The sequence below is a fragment of the Ahaetulla prasina genome, chromosome 6 (assembly GCF_028640845.1).
Source record: "Ahaetulla prasina isolate Xishuangbanna chromosome 6, ASM2864084v1, whole genome shotgun sequence".
Classification (NCBI taxonomy): Eukaryota; Metazoa; Chordata; class Lepidosauria; order Squamata; family Colubridae; genus Ahaetulla; species Ahaetulla prasina.
Window position 1 is genome coordinate 78,177,498 of NC_080544.1, and position 16,883 is coordinate 78,194,380.

General features: G+C 35.1%; 1 protein-coding gene across 4 annotated transcripts in view; it reads right to left on the reverse strand.

Annotated features, from left to right (window-relative positions):
* TRIP12 (thyroid hormone receptor interactor 12) overlaps positions 1-16,883 on the reverse strand; it is a 93,083-nt gene that overhangs the window by 5,000 nt on the left and 71,200 nt on the right. For all 4 annotated transcript variants that reach the window (XM_058188883.1, XM_058188882.1, XM_058188880.1 and 1 more), the window contains 9 exons: positions 15,692-15,765; positions 15,387-15,586; positions 4,832-4,959; positions 4,508-4,659; positions 3,610-3,752; positions 2,403-2,559; positions 1,707-1,805; positions 969-1,083; positions 95-249 (listed from right to left, as the gene is read on the reverse strand). In XM_058188883.1, the coding sequence (XP_058044866.1) occupies positions 95-249; positions 969-1,083; positions 1,707-1,805; positions 2,403-2,559; positions 3,610-3,752; positions 4,508-4,659; positions 4,832-4,959; positions 15,387-15,586; positions 15,692-15,765 (1,223 nt within the window). The remainder of the gene's footprint in view (positions 1-94; positions 250-968; positions 1,084-1,706; positions 1,806-2,402; positions 2,560-3,609; positions 3,753-4,507; positions 4,660-4,831; positions 4,960-15,386; positions 15,587-15,691; positions 15,766-16,883) is intronic.

The following is a 16,883-nucleotide window of genomic DNA, read 5'->3' on the forward strand; positions in this document are numbered from 1 at the left end:
GGTTAGTTTGCAATTTCACATATGAAAGTGACATATGACAATAAACGTTTCTTCAAAGACAGTAAAACTTACATCAACTCAGTTATGCTCTTACCAGTCTAAAATCCATGATTGCTTTTGCCATCAATTTCCCCAGAAAACGGAACTTCATTTTAACTTTAGCAATATGAGCAGGCTTAGCAGTTCTACCAAATGGAAGTGCAAACAGACCTTGAATATTATGAATATATTTGGTCCCTTCTTGGCTTCCTGTTCAAAACAAAAAATAGTCTTATATACAAATCATACAACAAGATTAAACTAATAACATCTTAAAGCTAACCACGCCAGTTTAAAAGTACTTACACTAGTGTTTTTAAAAACATGGACAGTTTCAAGAAAACATAAACATTTTTATGCTGCTCCAAATTGAGCAAAAAGTCAAATAACCATAACTTAAAGTTGTATAAACTGTAAACTATATTTACAGTTCTGTACCAAGTTTAGGGAATTTCTCCAAAGCTTTTGTCTTATTTACAGAATAAATTTCTCCCAAGTTTTCAATATCAGTCTTGAATTTCCACTTTCTAAAAAAGAATCACACAGAGCAATCCTGATCCTGCATCTGCCAGCTAATGAGAGTTGGGAATAAGCAGGCACATCTTTGAGTTGCTTCTATTGAGGAAATGTAGAGGACTGTTTGTCAGTCCAAGATGTCAATCATACTTGTAGTTCATTCTGCAAGTCTAAATTAATTACAGTATATTCCCACTAGTACTAGTTTTAGAAGTGAAGTAGGACAGATATATGGCAAAAGTGACCCTAAATTTACTGGATTCTAAATTCCTTAGTCTCTGAAGAAATACTCAGCAAACTAACTTTCAAACTAACCCTAACTATTCTCTTCCACCTTGCTGACAGATATCATTTCCACTGGCAGATACCATTGAATCAATGATGGAATGCAATTCGATTTGATCCTTATTTACCTTTAGGATTGGCAAGAGTAACTTCTTCACCTCTCCATAGGCCCAAGTCTGCTCGTTGTAATTCCTGAGATACAAGTGCATAAAACTCCAGTGTGGGGCCTAAACCTGTGCCAACCTTTTGAGGGAAAACAAATCGCTATTTAACATTTTATGATCTTTGAAGGGAAAAACTAACAACAGCCCTGCAACAGGAAATGCTAGTTATTAAAATCCAGCAAATCATAGGTCTTGTTCTTGAAAGGAGGAGCAAACATAAAAAACCAGCCATTGAAAACATTGCAGTGAAAGACTTATAGAGTGCAGTGAAAGACTTAATTATAAGTCAGTCACAATGGAAAAATGATCAAAATATTTTTACTTCAAATACCTTTACTTTAATCATTTTGTGATAATTCTGGACAAATAAAATTAAAACTCCTATGTCAGAGATAACAATTCTGGGGAATGAATTCCTTCCAGAATTTTCCAGAAGATGTGAAATGTCACAAAATTTCAGTCAAAAATAATGGCATGAGATTTCATGACAAGTTTAAACTTTAAAGTATTTTTAACAGTAATTTTCAGATTTTGTAGCTGCAATAGTGCCAATCTGTGTGCTTATAGAGGTTGGCAGTGGACAAAAAAAAGGGGGAAACAGAACTTTAGAGAACAGAACCTGTTTAATTCTTTTACTCACTCACAGAGGAAGATAAACATTAACATTATCTGTAGAAACAAATAGCCATAATCTTTGCTTACTTCATTTTCATACTGGATTTCCAACATAGCTCTTGAACTGCCCAGATCTTGCATCACTGATTCTGCTTGTTTTAACAGTTCCTCTCTATTCACTGTGCGCTGTTGTCAAAGAAAAGGACAAATTATTTCTTCTGCATTTATTGTCCAGCTACAATTTTAATATCATCATAATCATAGATGAGACTATAAGTTCACTGAGGTAGACATGACACTTTTAAGATTGTTTTAAAAATCCTGTCTTTATTATTTTTATAAATAATTTAAGGTAGCAAACATACCTAATTCGCCTTTCTCCTATTTTCCCCATAACAATACTATGAGATTGTTTGGGTTGAGACAGAGTGATTGACCCAAAGTCACCAGGCCAGCTTTCATGCCTGAGGCAGAACTAGAATTCTCTGTCTCCTGATTTTTAGTTTGATACCTTAGCGGCAAAACTGTCTCTCTTTAATTCATTTAAATTACTTATAATGGAAATTTGACATAGGCTGAATTCACATATCATCCTAGGCTTTGGGTTGTTTTAGCTATTGTTCGTTGAAATAATCTAATATTACAGATGAGCACAGTAATCCTAATGTTTATTTAATACTAGTTTCTTCACCTTATAGGGAAGACAAGCAGCATAAAAATTCATTAAGTTAATTATTCAAAATCCAATTGCTTAAGAAAGACAATTTTCCTATAATAATTTACCTTTTTCCGATCTAGCCGGGGTGCTACTCTGCTATCCTGAGAATCAGACTGATTGATTTCTGGATTAGTGTCCAGCAGTCTCTGCATGGCTCGATCACGATCAAATGCAGTTACATAAAACAGCATTTGCCGAGTATCAAATGGAAAGAAAAAAGGACTATAAAAAGAGAAACAATGTTTACATTACAAGTTTATTATTTTGGAAGTAAATGTCATTATAAAGCTGTAATCATGAGGCTGAAAACACTTTCATTATCCAGTTCTCACTGCCCAGTGTAAAATTTTAAAATAACTTACCAAATAAGCTAATGAAAAAATATTTAATACAGTAAAATATTTAAAGTACACTGGAGTGTACTTTTAAGTACTGGAGACTACTGAAGGTGCAACTCAACATAAGCATTTAAACCTGGCAACTGAATGCCTACCGAAACAGATTTCAAGTAAATACCCCTAGGAAAAAAAAGATGTGATTTTCTTAGAAGCTACAAAACATGCCTCTGAACCTCAAACAACCTGACATTACAGTAGTTAGCCCTTCAAACAATCCATTCCGAACTTTTATACGTCAAAATCAGTATAAAGTGAATTAATGAACTGATTTAAGTATTAGCAAGATAAAGACTCGCATAAAGCTGGATTTGTAACCAAATGATATTTTTAATTTGCAAAATTCAGCCTCATGTATAGTTGTAATTCTATCTAGAAAATTTGGAATATGAATAAAAGAAGCCAGATCTCCTAATTGTTTAAAGATATTATGTTACATGAGTAATACCTGAGTACTCATTTGAAGAGCCAGTTTTTAATAGAACAACTCTTGGGAGCAGGGATTCAACCTAGTGTCATGACTTGGAAAAATGTCACCAAGAAACAATGTCTTTTCATTATTTTCTTTGATCTCCCAACCACTATGCAAACTGTATATACTGCATAAACATTAAAGACACTCAAAACTTTATGTGAATAATTGCTTATTACTCTTCTTGGTATTTTGAATTTCAGTAACCTGAAATATATATGTATGCTTCTTATTAAATCAAGCAGTCTTATATGTTTCATAAAGTCATCCATCTACCTATTCCATATTAAAATTTAGTATTTTGTATTTATTTTCCTATTTTTTATTCCTTCATAATAAAAAAAAACCTTATGCAATAAGGAATAAACATACTGAAGTATCTATAGTGATTAACAAACTTCATACCATGATTTTCCAAGTTCTGTCAGCCATGTTGGTATGTTTCCTGTCATTATTACCAAAGGATCTTGAAGCTGTCTGTTAGCTTTTGCTGTTAGCTTACTGTTAATAAATTCGGATGTTGGAATAATTTCTTTACAGCTTGCATTCTGCAGTAACAAAAAGAAAGTTGTTTCTATTTGACAGTTAAATATATTAAGGCTATTGCGAAGACAGATTGTGAATGTCTTCTGAACCTGCTTTGCCTCTTTATAAATCATGGTGTGCCATCAAAAGTTAGATGCCATAACTCTCCCACTTCCTCTCTGTATAAAATTTCCTGGTCCCATTAACCATACCATATATAATATAAAGAACTGCTACAAAACATGGAGAACAAAAATTATCACCCCTTCCCAAATCTACCCAGCTAGCAGTAGCTTAAATTTCCTGCAATTTCATGTTTTGTAGCTTTTTGAAGTACACTTCCAGAGAGCCTTTTGATAAATGATCGTTAAATTATTCTGTTTTAAACCATTTCGCAGGATATGTGCATTTATCAATACACTGAATAGATTGTCTTTGCTGTGATCCAAGGCAGTTCTTATATTCTCAGAAATGTCAAGTAATCAACATTTGATATAGTTTTTAAAGTGTAATATCTGTATAAATGGATAACCAAACAAGTACATTATTCAAGTCCACTTTAAATTTCTATTAATATGCATGGACAAATTAACTTTGTGGTGAAATAATACTCTTGCCATTAGGACAATAATCAATAATTTTATACATTGTTAATTAACATTGTTCTGCTGATCTTAAATGGACAAGTAAACAATTAAAATTTGTTTAAATTATACCTAGGAAATTGAAGCTCAACACAGATCCAGACATCTAATGCAAATGTACCATGAATACTTACATCATATAGATAATACCAATAGCGACTCATGGCATGTAAAACTCTTAAAAGAATAACAACATCTAATGAAGGATCTTCAAAAGTTATACTTTCAGGAGCGGAAGATATGAGATAAACTTCCAAAGGATTTGAGACAGAAGGACATATACCATCTACAAGAAAATACATTCCATTAGAGAAGAAATTATATATGATATTTTCATTACAGCCATTTTACATAATACAAGTGTAGAAATATAATGTCAATTAAATTGCAGTTGAAATAATATACTTCAAAACTTATACAACCTTTAGTCTATATTAGGAAATGAACAAATTACCTACCATGCCACAATTCATCATGTTTTTTTGCATTTCTGGGAGATGTTTTCGTAGGAGCAGTTTGTGCTCTTCCTCTTTTACCACCAACACTATCTTTATTACTATCTTCATCTTCTCGTACTGGCTTGTACCTAAAAGACATACATTCTAATAAATAATTGATCCAACAACAGAGAAGCATGAGCAATAGCTTTTTTCCTTTGATCAATTTAAACTTTAAAAAATCAGATCAATCAAAAAATATACCTAATAGACAGGAAGCAGCAGGTGAAACTAGGCAAAATATTAAATTTACAGTAGATAATGTTGAATTAACATTATGTAACCTAAAGAAATCGCTATCCACAAGACCAGATGGATTATGTGCTTTTTTCCTGAAAAAGCTTGCTACTGTCCTAGCTGAACCTTTGTATACAATTTCTGAAATATCGTTTCAAACTAGTTCTCTGCCTGATCTATGGTCATCAGCTATAATTATACCAATCTTTAAAAAGGATGACCCTAATTCAGTTGAAAATTATAGATCAATCTCTTTGTGCTGTGTTACATGCAAAGTTATGAAATCAATTTTAAACCAATCCATCGTTCACCACCTAAGAGACAAACAACTTGCTATTTGACAAAAAGTTTGGCTTTAGGAAAAACCCGTCCTGTAATTTACAACTTTTGCACTGTAAAACTATCTGGACTACATGCTTTGATCAAGGTAAAGCTGTAGATGCAATTTACATAGATTTTTGAAAGGCTTTTGATACAGTAGTACACAATAAATTGCTGTTGAAATTAAATTGTTACGGCATTTCTGGACCTTTGCACAAGTGGATTGCTGCTTTCCAGTCTAATAGACTGCAGAAAGTCAAAATAGGGAATAGAATAGAGTAGAGTAGAGTAGAGTAGAGTAGAGTAGAGTAGAGTAGAGTAGAGTAGGGTAGGGTAGGGTAGGGTAGGGTAGGGTAGGGTAGGGTAGGGTAGGGTAGGGTAGGGTAGGGTAGGGTAGGGTAGGGTAGGGTAGGGTAGGGTAGGGTAGGGTAGAATAGAATAGAATAGAATAGAATAGAATAGAATAGAATAGAATAGAATAGAATAGAATAGAATAGAATAGAATAGAATAGAATAGAATAGAATAGAATAGAATAGAATAGAATAGAATAGAATAGAATAGAATAGAATAGAATAGAATAGAATAGAATAGAATAGAATAACAGAGTTGGAAGGGACATTGGAGGTCCTCTAGTCCAACCCCCTGCTTAGGTAGGAAACCTTACCCCACTTCAGGCAAATGGTTATACAACATCTTCTTAAAAACTTCCAGTGTGGAAATATTCACAACTTCTGATTAATTGTTCTAACTGCCAGGAAATTTCTCCTTAGTTCTAAGTTGCTTCTCTCCTTGATTAGTTTCCATCCATTGCTTCTTGTTCTGTCTTCAGGTGCTTTCGAAAAGAGCTTGACTCCCTCTTCTTTGTGGCAGTCCCTGAGATATTGGAACACTGCTATCATGTCTCCCCTAGCCTTTCTTTTCATTAAACTAGACATACCCAGGTCCTGCAACCGTTCTTCATATGTTTTAGCCTCCAATCCCTAATCATCTTTGTTGCTCTTCTCTGCACTCTTTCTAGAGTCTCAACATCTTTTTTACATCGTTGAACTTGCTGTCTAATCCTGCATCAGTTAACATTGGTGTTCCACAAGGCAGCGTTTCCTGTCCAACACTTTTCTTGCTCTATATCAACAATCTATGTGATCAACTTAAAAGCAATTGCTCCCTTTTGCCAATAACATAAAATTATTCAATACTACAGTTAATTCTGCTGTTTTGCAAAATGATCTCGACTATGTGTCTGAATGATCATCTATTTGGCAACTTCAAATTTCGATTAATAAATGCTCTGTCTTACATACTGGTAAACGTAATCAGAATCTCAAGTATAAGTATAAGTATAAGCTAGGTGGCATTGATCTAGTAGATGACCCTCACTTTGTCAAGGACCTAGGTGTACTTATCTCTGACGACCTATGCTCCAAAGTTCACTGTAACAGCGTTGCTAAAAAAGCATTAAGAATTGTAAATTTAATTTTGTGAAGCTTTTTTTCTGGAAACATTGTATTGCTAATTAGAGCTTATAAAACTTATGCTAGACCAAACTTAAGAGTTCAACTGTTTAGAATCCCCACCATATATCTGACATCAGTACAATCGAGCGGGTTCAGAAGTATTTCAAGAGAAAAGTCTTGCACTCTTCTGTATACAATAGAATTCCCTGTGCTACTAGGCTCAAAATTCTCAGTTTGGATAACTTAGAACTGTGTCACTTGCAGTCAGATCTAGGTATTGCATACAAAATTATACGTAATAATGCTTTGCCTGTAAATGACTTTTTCAGTTTTAATTGCAATAATATGCGCATGAACAACCGCTTTAAACTCAATGTAAATCGTAATAAACTTGACTGCAAAAAATGTGATTTCTGAAACAGAGTTGTCGAAGTCTGGAATGCCCTACCTGATTCAGTTGTCTCAGCTATAAATTTTTACAGTTTCAATCACAAATTGACTTCCATGGACCTTACTTCATACTTAAGTGGTTAGTAGAGGGAGCATGCATAAGTGCACTAATGTGCCTATTGTCCCTGTCATTGTATTTTTATTCTTTTATTCTTGTTCTCGTTTTTGACAAATTGGAATGAATGAATGAATAAAATCATATCACATCAAATATCTGTACAATTAGCACAGCCGCCCCCCCCCCCGGCATCCTCTGGGCTATGTGCTCTGTCCACTTCTCGCTATACACCAATGACTGCAGCTCAAAAGATTCCTCTGTTAAAGTACTTAAGTTTACAGATGATACAACAGTGATTGGTCTCATTCGAGACAATGACGAATCTGCATACAGATGGGAGGTTGAACAACTAGCCTTGTGGTGCAACCGGAACAATCTTGAACTAAACACACTCAAAACCGTAGAAATGGTGGTAGATTTTAAGAGAAACCTTCCTATACTACCACCTCTTACAATACTAGACAACACAGTAGCAACAGTAGAGACTTTCAAGTTTCTAGGTTCTATCATATTGTCAATGTCCCAGAAAATCCCTCCTGCAGAAAAGACTCCAAAGCCAACATCTTTCAAAGCATAGGTAAACTGGCACAGTTGGATGAAAACCGAAACTGGGGATTTCAGTTCGTCCCTCAGTAATACAACCTCCAAGATCTCCACCCTCAAGACCCCTCTGCCGGTCACATTCTCCAATCCTCAACCGTCCCATGTCGAAGCATCACTCCAATCACTCCTTCTCCAGATGCGAACTCAGCCTGACCTTGACCAGCAGGAAAAATGCTATGTCTAATCATCCCTTGCACTACCACCCTCCTCCCCTCCTTTCCCACAGAGGGGAATGTGGCAGCGTGTGGAAGCCTTTGGCCTAGTATGGCTTCCAAACCTGACACATATCTCAAGACTTCAAATGAACACCTAACATCAAAAACGTCATCTAAAAAGCACAACAAAGAATGTTTGCTGAACCAATTCAGAAAGCTCAAACTGCCCAAGGAGCTGCTGATACAGTTCTACAGAGGAATTATTGAGCCTGTTATCTGCACCACTATAACAAGACAGACATAGACTTCATGGATAATTAAAGCTGCAGAAAAAACAATTGCTACCAACTTGCCTTCCATTGAAGACCTGTATACTGCATGAGTCAAAAGAGGGCTGTGAAAATACCTACAGACCCCTCACATCCTGGACATAACTGTTTCAACTTCTACCCACAAAATGACATTCCACACCAGAAGAGTTAGACAAAAGGACATTTTTCCCCACATACCATCACTCTGCTAAACAACTAATTCCTACAACACTGTCAAACTATTTATTAAGACTTTTTTATTATTATTATTCTCATCCTTCATATTATCTATTTTATTTATTTATTTATGTCACAACAATATATGTAGGTATCATACAAAAAGATTATATAGTATATAAACACATATATGAGTGAATATAGGAGGTATAAGCATATATATATATATATATATATATATATATATATATATATATATATATATATATATATATATATATATATATATGAAGAAGAAAAGAAAAACAATAGGACAGGAACGGTAGGCACGTTTGTGCGCTTATGCACGCCCCTTATGGTCCTCTTAGGAATGGGGTGAGGTCAATAGTAGAAAGTTTTTGGTTAAAGCTTTTAGGATTCTGAGAAGAGACCACAGAGTCAGGTAAAGTATTCCAAGCACTGATGATTCTGTTACAGAAGTCATATTTTCTGCAATCTAGATTAAAGCCGTTTCAACTCCTACCCTCAAAACGACGCTATAGAGCACTGCACACCAGAACAACTAGACACAAGAACAGTTTTTTCCCAAAGGCCATCACTCTGCTAAACAAATAATTCCCTCAACACTGTCAGACTATTTACTGAATCTGCACTACTATTAATCGTTTCATAGTTCCCATCACCAATCTCTTTCCACTTATGACTGTATGACTATAACTTGTTGCTGGCAATCCTTATGATTTATATTGATATATTGATCATCAATTGTGTTGTAAATGTTGTACCTTGATGAACGTATCTTTTCTTTTATGTACACTGAGAGCACATGCACCAAGACAAATTCCTTGTGTGTCCAATCACACTTGGCCAATAAAATTCTATTCTATTCTATTCTATTCTATTAAGTTTAAATCTATTAGTTGCTCTAGTATTATTGCAATTAAAGCTGAAGTAGTCTTTGACAGGAAGGACATTACAATAGATGATTCTGTGAGTTAAACTTAGGTCTTGTCGAAGGCGACAGAGTTCCAAGTTTTCTAAGCCTAGGATTTCAAGTCTGGTGGGATAAGGTATTTTATTGTTTTCAGAGGAATGGAGAACTCTTCTTGTAAAATATTTCTGGACACGTTCAATTGTATTGATGTCAGAGATGTGGTGAGGGTTCCAAACAGGCGAGCTGTATTCTAGAATTGGTCTAGCAAATGTTTTATATGCTCTGGTTAGTAGTGTGGTGTTTTTGGAAAAGAAGCTACGCAAGATTAGGTTTACAACTCTTAGAGCTTTTTTTGCTTGTAGTTGCAGTGGGCTTCGGCACTTAGATCATTTGACATGAAAACTCCAAGGTCTTTAATGGGATGGGGGTCATCTGTAAGGTAATGTCCATCTAGTATGTACTTAGTGTTTGGGTTCTTTTTTCCTATATGTAAGACTGAGCATTTGCTGGTTGAAATTTGGAGCTGCCAATTTTTAGACCAAGCGGTTAGATGATCAAGGTCGTTTTGAATGATAGAAGTATTGTCTGTGGTGTTAGATAGTTTGACATCGTCAGCAAAAAGAACACAATTACTTGAAATATGGTCACAAAGATCATTAATGTATAGTATAAAGAGTGTTGGTCCAAGGACGCTTCCTTGAGGAACGCCACTCTTGACAGGAACAGGATTTGATAAAAGCATTGCCAATTTTGACCACTTGTCTGTTAGACAGAAAAGCAGATATCCATTTGTGGAGGGGTCCTGAAATGCCATAGGATTTTAGTTTTAGGAGAAGTTTATCGTGTACTACTGAGTCAAAAGCTTTGCAGAAGTCTATGTAGATTGCATCTATTGATTTGCCTTGATCAAGATTTGTAGTCCATACGTTTTTACAGTGGAGAAGTTGTAAGTTACATGATAATTTTTTCCTGAAACCAAATTGTTTATTGGAGAGTAGGTTGTTAGTTTCTAAGTATGAGGTAATGGATTGGTTGATGATTGATTCCATGACTTTGCAGGTGACGCAGCAAAGAGAGATCGGTCTGTAATTTTCGACTAAGCTGGGGTCTCCTTTTTTGAAGATAGGGATGACTGTGGCTAGTGACCAAAGTTTGGGAAGGGAACTGGTAGTGAAAGCTTTATCAAAGATAATACACTTAGGGGTTCTGCTATATTAATGAAAAGTTTTTTTAAGAAGTATGCACATAGTCCATCGGGTCCAATAGATAGCAATGGTTTTAAGTTATGAAGAGCTTTTCCAACGTTATATTCTGTGAAATCTATATGAGTTAAGTCATCATAATCATTGCTGGTACGTTTGTGGAATGTCGGATATGTGTTATCGGAGTTAACAAAAACTGAGCCAAAGAAAATGTTGAAGAGGTTTGCTTTAACTGTTTCGTCATTGCATTCTTTGTTGTTAGAATCTTTTAGTGGTGGGATGGATCTTGAGTCTTTAAGTTTATTGTTAACAAAATTATAAAAGGCACGATTGGAATTTGTGCGCAGAAGATTCTCTTCTTGCTTGGTGTGGTAATTTGTGCATTCAGTTTTTATTTGGTTGCATATATTTCTGTAGCGGTTTTTGAAATTGGCAACATAGCTTTTTTGTTTCTTTTCCAGAGGGATTTTTTTTTTGATTGAAGCTTTTTTATTGATATGGGTAGTTTGTTTTTCCTGATCATGGTAGTCATTTGTGGAACATATAGTTTAATGACTCTATTGATTTCAAGTAGGAAGACTCTATAGTGGTCTTCAGCGGTTATGCATGTTGCAAACAAATTTTGCCAGTCCAGAAATGAAAGATCGTTGTTTATAAGGTCATAATTGGCTTTTTTGAAGTTGTAGTTGGGAATACTGTTGTTATGACGATTTAAGTATGGACGTATATTGAGACAAAAATCAATCATGCAGTGGTCTCTGTTGGAAAAAGGTTCTTTAATTTGTAGTCCATAAATTGAGTTTGAATTGTTGCAGAAGATGAGATCAAGGCAGTTGTTGAGTCTTGTATTGTTAGTTACAAGTTGTTCAAGACCTAGGTTTGTAACAGCGTTGTATAGTGTAGCATGGATTGGGTCAGTTGAACATTCATTAGTTGTCCAGTTAATGAGAGATAGATTTAGGTCACCCAGGAAGATGAGAGGATATGGGCAAGAGGTAGCCCGTGTTAGCATTGAGGTTAGCATATTTGCATGGGTAATGTCATAGTCAGGGGCTCTGTAGCATAGTAAGAATCGAAGAGTAGTGTCAAGGGATAGGTCGCATACAATAGTTTCAGGAAGAGAAAGTTTATGTGCTACTTGGATATTTTTTAGATTCAGTGACTTTTTGTAAAAGATAGCCACTCCACCACCTCTTCGGTTTTCACGATCTGATCGATAGACTTGATATTCTTTGTTTGAGATAATGGAGTCAGGAAGGGATGAGTTCAGCCATGTTTCACAAACAAAAATGATATCAAATGTGCCATTGTTTAACAAGAGGATAAATTCAGGTAATTTGTTGACAATGCTTCTTGCATTTATCAATTTGCATTTGAGATCTGAAGTGATTGGTGTTGAAGAGGTAAGGGGCATGCATACCTAGTTTTGGATGTTAGTAGGTTGGGGGTTGTGTACAACAGATGGTTGTATAGATGGTTGGATGGTAGTTTGGTTGTTTGGATGGCTGGTTGGGTGGATTGTTGGGTGACTATTTGGATGGCTGGTTGGATGGCTGTTTGGAAGGCTGCCTGGAGGCTGGTTGGATGGCTGGTTGGATGGTTGGTTGGATTGTTGGTTGAATGGCTGTTTGGATGGCTGGTAAGATGGTTGGTTGAATGGGTGGTAGGGTGATGGGTACCTGATTGAATATTGGGATGGCTGGTTGATTGTTATGGGTGATGGAGGGTTTGGAGGTGATTTTTTGATTGTAGGTTTTATTTTTTATGCAATCAGCACGGTAGTCGATGTATAGGTTGGATTCACCATTGTCTTGTCTTCTTTTAAGTTCTGTGCGAAGTTCACGAGAACGTATCCGTTGTAGAAAGGATAGGTCAGGACGTGATCTAAGTTTACTGTAGGATGGGTTGGTTTTAGCAATTGAGTTTATGATATAAATGAATTTACGTTTACTGTCCTCGTTTATGCATGTGACTCTGCAAAATCTTGGTGCTGTTGACCCATCACTGTTTTTATATTCTGGTCCATCTCTGGAGACAGCAATTATTTCATTTGGGAAGATGGTTGATAAGTTATAATTTCCAATGATGTTGTGAATCTTATTGATATCTGGTTTGTTAGTGTTTTCAAGTCCAAATAATATTGCATTATTTATTTTTTGTCCTCTCTCCATTGCATCTCTGATTAGTTGGTTAGTAGTTATTTGTTGTTTAGGTTGTGTTGTATTAATTTGTTGTCTAGGTTGAGTTGTAGGTTGTGTATTAGGTTGTGTATTATGTGATGATCTATCTCCTGCTATTTATACTATAACCTTGTTGCTTGTATCTTTATGATTTATATTGTTTTATTTAGTTTCCTAATATGATTTGATTGCTTATTTAGTATCCTATGACTATCACTAAGTGTTGTATCTTATGATTCTTGATGAATGCACTTTTATGTACACTGAGAGCTTATGCACTAAAGACAAATTCCTTGTGTGTCCAGTCACACTTGGCCAATAAAGAAATCTAAAAAATTCTAACTCTAAAATTCTAAATTCTAAAAATTCTATATCTATAAAAGCAAATTATTAATTTACAATTTATCTCCCAATCTCTCTCTATTTATGTCACTTGATGGAACCTCTCACAGCATATTTTGTTTGTTTTTCTGATCTGAAATCTGCATTCAACTCTATACTTAGGATAGGCGCTGGTAGAAAATGATCCTCTCCTTCACAAATGAGAAATATATACTGTTAATTAAGAAAACATAAAAATATCCCATGGAAGTTAGATTTTATAATTATCTTTACATCTGCCAATATCCTAATGCTGAAAAGAGTGAAGTAGGGCAGCATTTTGCCTCTTCTCTTACTTGATGTTTATTTGAACTCTACAGCTCTAACTGAAAGTAACTTTAATCTTTCAATATGAGGAATGTACAGCTCACTAAGTTTCCTTATGTTGATGATGATGCTATCTTTTTTACTACAAAGATTAGATGCAGCAGAAGACAGAGCTCTAGAAAGCTACTGTGATAAAAAAGCCTAATTATTAGTCTAAATCTTTTTTCTTAAAGGGGTTCTGCTACCGTAAATATCATTGGCAAATAAATGGAAACTTAATGGTACAATAAAGGTCCATTAGATACCTTGGACTGATATTCCATCTTTCCTGGAAAGAACAAAGTAGGTCAGTTGTCAAAAAGACCGATAGGGATGCAAAGATTACTGAGTTATGAGTTTCTTTCTCATGAGGAGGCTATTGCATATTAGTGGCCATTAGTATCTTTAAAACAAAACCAATCTTTCAGATGTCATATGGTTCCCACGTGTGTACTCCTCTTAAATCCAATGAAAATCATTCAAATTTTTTAGCCATACAGTTTTAAATGGACTTCTTTGTCCATTTCAAGGCATTTGTTTACATAACTATTAGATTTAACATAGGTATGCATCTGGGAACCATATTCTACTACACAGATATATCCAAAGCAGTTTTTATGAAAACGGTTCAGAAGTACTTTTGCACTATCTTCTATGATTATTTTTAATTGCCCCAACCCTCAAACTCCCTGGTGATCTCCCATCCAGGTAACTGCCAGGTCAAGTTCTGCTTTACTTCAGAATCCAGACAAAACTGGTCAGGTGGCTGTTATCTGCTGCAACATATACATGTCAAATGAGTCATGCGGTTGAGGAATGCTATTTTCCATGACATGTTATGGCTTAACAAAATTAACAAGACTCCAAAGTATCAAAAGATATTCTTATCAAAAGTCTACTGGAGGATAAAAATCCCATCCTATTCTTCAGTTTAAAGAGGTTAGGAGTTCAACCACCAAGGTGGCCCATAGTGTCCATTTCCAATTCTTTTCCACATATGAAGAAATGATCATTTCATACTAATTTCTAGATATAATACTATAGCAAAAGAATCAGCCACTGAAAAGAGATAGGAATAATTAAAAACTGGACTGGCCCTTAGGAAATCCAGATACAAATCCACCATTAGTTGTTGAAACTTAATGAGGGAGTTGAGACAGTAAACTCAAGTTATCTGAAAATGTAATGTGCGTAGGAAAAATTGGAACTTGGGAGTTTTATACGTCATCTTGAAATTCTGGAGGAAGGTGGGACAGAAATAAAGCATATAAATAAACCTACTTCTCCAGTAATTATAAATGAATAAAAATAGCATATCAGAGGGAATGAGTGTCATATTTCACCTCATTGAAGAGTCATCAGTATTCACGTGAAACATTCAATCTTATTTTTCAAACAAATGCAGTAAAAGGTCTCCCAATTTCCTTTCACCAGAAGACAAACATGTGGTTTTAGTGTCTATTGTTCATTCAGGCTCTATAATGCCAAACAATGATGCCAGAACATTTTTTTCCTGTTAGGAATGGATGAAATGAACTGAAGCTAATCCCTATACTCACATAGATTTCCAGATTTTTGCACTAGATAAAGTCAATCAGAAAGTTTTAAAACCTGCCCCAACCTACTGCCCTCCATTCTGTCATGTTAACTAGAAATTAAGAGTAATTAAAATTACTTCAAATATTTTAATATATAGTTTTATCCGATTTATATGACAACTGTCACAGATCCTTTCTTTTGACTCACCAAATGGTATGAGTTTTGGTCCATATGCCAGCTCTTCCCAATGGGTTGCTTTCATCATCTGTAGACTCCCTCTCTTCTTCAGCTTGCAAACTAAATTGCCTAACTGCTTGATAAACTGTCATGTTGTATGGCAGAAGATGATCCCCAATATAGAATTGAAGCCGGTGCCTCACATTCCCTGAATTTAGGAACTGAGCAGCCTATTAAAAAAAGCAGATGTGCCGGGGGGGGGGGAGAGAGAGAAAAACCTTTAAAAATGACTTTTGAAAATGCAAGGCAAAATTATACACTGAACAGTACCTTACCAGAGATTCATCTATTTCCTCATCTGATCCATCATCATCACTATCTTCATCATCTTCTCTCACTCTGCCATAACCTAAATAAACAAATAGAATGTGCCACTGGATCTTCAAAAAGAAAGAATGCTTTTAAAATAATTACAGAAGATGCAAAGTATATTTTATGATCTTATATTTATAGAATTTTTTTTCTCCAATGGAGGAAGCAAAGAAAGGGAAAATTGCCATGGCTTTTTAAACTATTTTTTTAATGCTAAATCACAGTATAATATTTTATCTCAAATAACCCATTACAGAAAGAATAATTTAGCATGGGATTTCCAAGAATCTTACCAAGAAGCTTCTACATACTAAGGGATCTAAGAAAGGACAATTAAAACTTTCTGCTTTACGCATGGGAAGACTTATCAGCATGCTTCTTCTGGGATAAGTGACAGGTGGGGGTTATAGTTTTTAAATTATTACGTGTGGGTAAACTAAAGTTAGATTTACAGTCTAAGTCTGGTGGAAACTTAATAATTCAAGTCCTAACCAAGCACCTGAGATAAGTACTAAGGTACCATCTAAAAAATATAGGCAGTTCCAAGCAGGGTAATTTTTTAGGGTGTTCATATCAGATAAATTCAATATTTTGAGATACAGAGGAAGTTCTTTATGTATTGTTTTGAGGGCTCCAATGAGGATTGGTCTAATAATCGACATGTCTTTAATAGGTATATAACTTTGATCTATATCTCCCATTATTTCAGTATTTCATAATTTTTTCTCAATTTTTTTTCCTCAATCAATTATTATGGTTGGTCGCACATTCAGCCAGATGTTCAAAGTGGGTTTGGCATTTTTGTCCACCAATCAAGCACTTCCTATGGGACCTGGAATGATGAAGACTCTATGTTTTTTTTGTTAACTTCATCATTTCTCTTATACTACAGAAGTAATAATGCATATGTACATACATCAGTGGTGAAATCTGAACCAGTTTGCTACCGGTTCGCTGGCTGTGCATGCCACGCTGCATGCCAAGCGCGCATGCACAGTACACACCAAAAGGGGGCTTGTAAGTAGAAGTAAAAAAATGCTTAAAAAGTAAAAAAAAATGTTCTGATGATCAGCTGAGCGACGTGCGATCGTTGGAACTTTTTAAAGCATTTTTAACTTCCAGAGAATCAGTAGTAAAAAAATGCTTAAAAAGTTT